Genomic DNA, 4,013 nt, shown 5'->3' with positions numbered 1-4,013 from the left:
TGTCTGTCTGTCTGTCTGTCTGTCTCTGTCCGTTCGTCTGTCTGTCTGTCTGTCTGTCTGTCTGTCTGTTCGTCTGTACTGTCTGTCTGTCTGTCTTGTCTGTCGTCTGTCTGTCTGTCTTTGTCTGTACTGTCTGTCTCGTTCCGTCTGTTACTGTCTTTACTGTCTGTCTGTCTGTCTGTCTGTCTGTCTGTCTGTCTGTCTGTCTGTCTGTCTGTCTGTCTGTCTGTCTTTGCAGTATGTCTGTTTATATTTATATCTATCGATCTATCTTACCTCTCAAACTTCTCAATGAGGGAGAGCACACAGGCGGTGGGGGAGGAGCGTCCCTCGGCGCGGGGGAGTGTCGGCGGTCGGCAGGGTCCTCCCCCTCTGGGGTCTGCAGGCAGAGGTCTGCAGGGTGGGGGAGGTGGGAGGGGCTTGTCCGGGACGCGGGGGCAGGGCCTAGGAGCACCAGCACTCTGCTGCAGGTGAGGAGGCTTTGGGGGCACTGAGGAGAAATAACACGACATGTTAATGACTGAGGAGAAATAACACGACATGTTACTGACTGAGGAGAAATAACACGACATGTTAATGACTGAGGAGAAATAACATGTTACTGACTGAGGAGAAATAACATGTTACTGACTGAGGAGAAATAACACGACATGTTACTGACTGAGGAGAAATAACATGTTACTGACTGAGGAGAAATAACACGACATGTTACTGACTGAGGAGAAATAACACGTTACTGACTGAGGAGAAATAACATGTTACTGACTGAGGAGAAATAACATGTTACTGACTGAGGAGAAATAACATGTTACTGACTGAGGAGAAATAACATGTTACTGACTGAGGAGAAATAACATGTTACTGACTGAGGAGAAATAACACATTACTGACTGAGGAGAAATAACATGTTACTGACTGAGGAGAAATAACATGTTACTGACTGAGGAGAAATAACATGTTACTGACTGAGGAGAAATAACATGTTAATGACTGAGGAGAAATAACATGTTACTGACTGAGGAGAAATAACATGTTACTGACTGAGGAGAAATAACATGTTAATGACTGAGGAGAAATAACATGTTACTGACTGAGGAGAAATAACATGTTACTGACTGAGGAGAAATAACATGTTACTGACTGAGGAGAAATAACATGTTACTGACTGAGGAGAAATAACATGTTACTGACTGAGGAGAAATAACATGTTACTGACTGAGGAGAAATAACATGTTAATGACTGAGGAGAAATAACACGACATGTTACTGACTGAGGAGAAATAACATGTTACTGACTGAGGAGAAATAACATGTTACTGACTGAGAAGAAATAACACGACATACAGGTGTTGGTCATCTTCGTAAAACGTATTTACACTACAGTAACGACAGGTACAGAGCAACGTACTGTCTATTTATTGTCCTACTTCGGTTTCTCATTGTGAAGTGGAAGATTTTATAGTTGATACGGTAAGACTGATATGTTACCTTGTGGTTTAGGCCCAGGTAAAGGAGGGCGTCTCTTCTTGAGGGCGGTGGAGGGCACTTCCTGAGGCGTTCCACTCCCGTTGTCTCCTCCGTTACAGCCGTGTCCAGCTGGGTACAGCAGGGGCATGGATGGGTGCAGACCAAGGGACCCGGAGGTTAGGGATCCGGGGTCTGAGCTGAGGCGAGGGGTCTGGGTGTCTGAGTCATCGGCATGGGCCCCGAGGCAGGCACCGTGAGCACCAGGATCCAGAGACAGGCTCTTAGTCATCAGCCGAGGACTGGAAGAGGACGGGCCTAGGGAAGAAACAAAGATTGGACATCAATTATACATAAACACATACATACATATACAATATAGATTATACCTGGGATTGGAGGTGGAGTGGCCTGGGGGGGAGGGACAGACAGACAGGCCAGTCGAGGCTTTCTCCTACCGTGGATGTACAACACTTCAATCCAACTGGTTGTCTGTGTCAAACTTCCTCTGTTTGTTTTTCAAGTAGTATTCAAGTATAATTCAAGTAGGATTCAAGTAACATTCAGGTAGATTTCAAGTAGGATTCAAGCATCATTCAGGTAAGATTCAAGTAAATTTCAAGTAGCATTCAAGTCGATTTCAAGTAGCTTTCAAGTAGCATTCAGGTATGATTCAAGTAGGTTTCAAGTAGGTTTCAAGTAGATTTCAAGTAGCATTCAGGTATGATTCAAGTAGGTTTCAAGTAGATTTCAAGTAGGTTTCAAGTAGATTTCAAGTAGCTTTCAAGTAGGATTCAAGTAGAATTTCAAGTAGGTTTAAGTAGATTTCAAGTAGCATTCGGTAAGAATTAAACACGGGAAGTGTAACGAACAGTGGTAGAGAGAGAGGTGTGTGTTTTATCACTGGGATTAATGACTGCTTTTCTTACATATATATATATATATATATATATATTTTTTCATTCCACAGTCAATGTTCAAAGCCAAAGGCGTCCAGAGACCAGAGACAATAAAATAGACTGGCTCGGCTAATGAGGAAACGATGATGCCACAGGCAGATAGATGCAATCTGTTTCAGTTCGCTCTGCTGGACACTAATCTTTAATTGGTCAATGTGCTGCGGTGTTAATGCTTACGTAAACACCGCCAAGGTCACCAGTTCTATTTCCGCAGGGATCGTATAAGAACTCACCGCACTGTAAGTCTGTTTGGCTAACAGTGTCTGCCTGGTGCCCTATATTAATGGAGATAACAGTGTCTGCCTGGTGCCCTATATTAATGGAGATAACAGTGTCTGCCTGGTGCCCTATATTAATGGAGATAACAGTGTCTGCCTGGTGCCCTATATTAATGGAGATAACAGTGTCTGCCTGGTGCCCTATATTAATGGAGATAACAGTGTCTGCCTGGTGGTGTATATTAATGGAGATAACAGTGTCTGCCAGGTGCCCTATATTAATGGAGATAACAGTGTCTGCCTGGTGGCCTATATTAATGGAGATAACAGTGTCTGCCTGGTGCCCTATATTAATGGAGATAACAGTGTCAGCCTGGTGCCCTATATTAATGGAGATAACAGTGTCTGCCTGGTGCCCTATATTAATGGAGATAACAGTGTCTGCCTGGTGCCCTATATTAATGGAGATAACAGTGTCTGCCTGGTGCCCTATATTAATGGAGATAACAGTGTCTGCCAGGTGCCCTATATTAATGGAGATAACAGTGTCTGCCAGGTGCCCTATATTAATGGAGATAACAGTGTCTGCCTGGTGCCCTATATTAATGGAGATAACAGTGTCTGCCAGGTGCCCTATATTAATGGAGATAACAGTGTCTGCCTGGTGCCCTATATTAATGGAGATAACAGTGTCTGCCTGGTGCCCTATATTAATGGAGATAACAGTGTTCTGCCTGGTGCCCTATATTAATGGAGATAACAGTGTCTGCCTGGTGCCCTATATTAATGGAGATAACAGTGTCTGCCTGGTGCCCTATATTAATGGAGATAACAGTGTCTGCCTGGTGCCCTATATTAATGGAGATAACAGTGTCTGCCTGGTGCCCTATATTAATGGAGATAACAGTGTCTGCCAGGTGCCCTATATTAATGGAGATAACAGTGTCTGCCTGGTGCCCTATATTAATGGAGATAACAGTGTCTGCCTGGTGGTGTATATTAATGGAGATAACAGTGTCTGCCTGGTGCCCTATATTAATGGAGATAACAGTGTCTGCCTGGTGCCCTATATTAATGGAGATAACAGTGTCTGCCTGGTGGTGTATATTAATGGAGATAACAGTGTCTGCCTGGTGCCCTATATTAATGGAGATAACAGTGTCTGCCTGGTGCCCTATATTAATGGAGATAACAGTGTCTGCCTGGTGCCCTATATTAATGGAGATAACAGTGTCTGCCTGGTGCCCTATATTAATGGAGATAACAGTGTCTGCCAGGTGCCCTATATTAATGGAGATAACAGTGTCTGCCAGGTGCCCTATATTAATGGAGATAACAGTGTCTGCCTGGTGCCCTATATTAATGGAGATAA

The 4,013-nt window shown here is 43.8% G+C and overlaps 1 protein-coding gene across 1 annotated transcript; it reads right to left on the bottom strand.

Annotated features, from left to right (window-relative positions):
* Window positions 1-276: 276 nt before the first annotated feature.
* On the bottom strand, window positions 277-2,125 carry LOC135566330 (FYVE, RhoGEF and PH domain-containing protein 1-like; the record flags this gene model as incomplete). Its single annotated transcript, XM_065014082.1, has 2 exons — window positions 1,489-2,125; window positions 277-490 (listed from the first exon to the last, which is right to left on the bottom strand). Coding segments are annotated over exons 1-2 (482 nt in total), but the record flags the coding sequence as incomplete, so codon positions are not given.
* Between the last annotated feature and the right edge of the window lie 1,888 nt (window positions 2,126-4,013).

This window comes from Oncorhynchus nerka, unplaced genomic scaffold, assembly GCF_034236695.1.
Source record: "Oncorhynchus nerka isolate Pitt River unplaced genomic scaffold, Oner_Uvic_2.0 unplaced_scaffold_5855, whole genome shotgun sequence".
In the NCBI taxonomy this organism is placed as follows: domain Eukaryota; kingdom Metazoa; phylum Chordata; class Actinopteri; order Salmoniformes; family Salmonidae; genus Oncorhynchus; species Oncorhynchus nerka.
The sequence above is the reverse complement of the archived record's forward strand: the minus strand, read 5'-3'. Positions and strand labels throughout refer to the sequence as shown.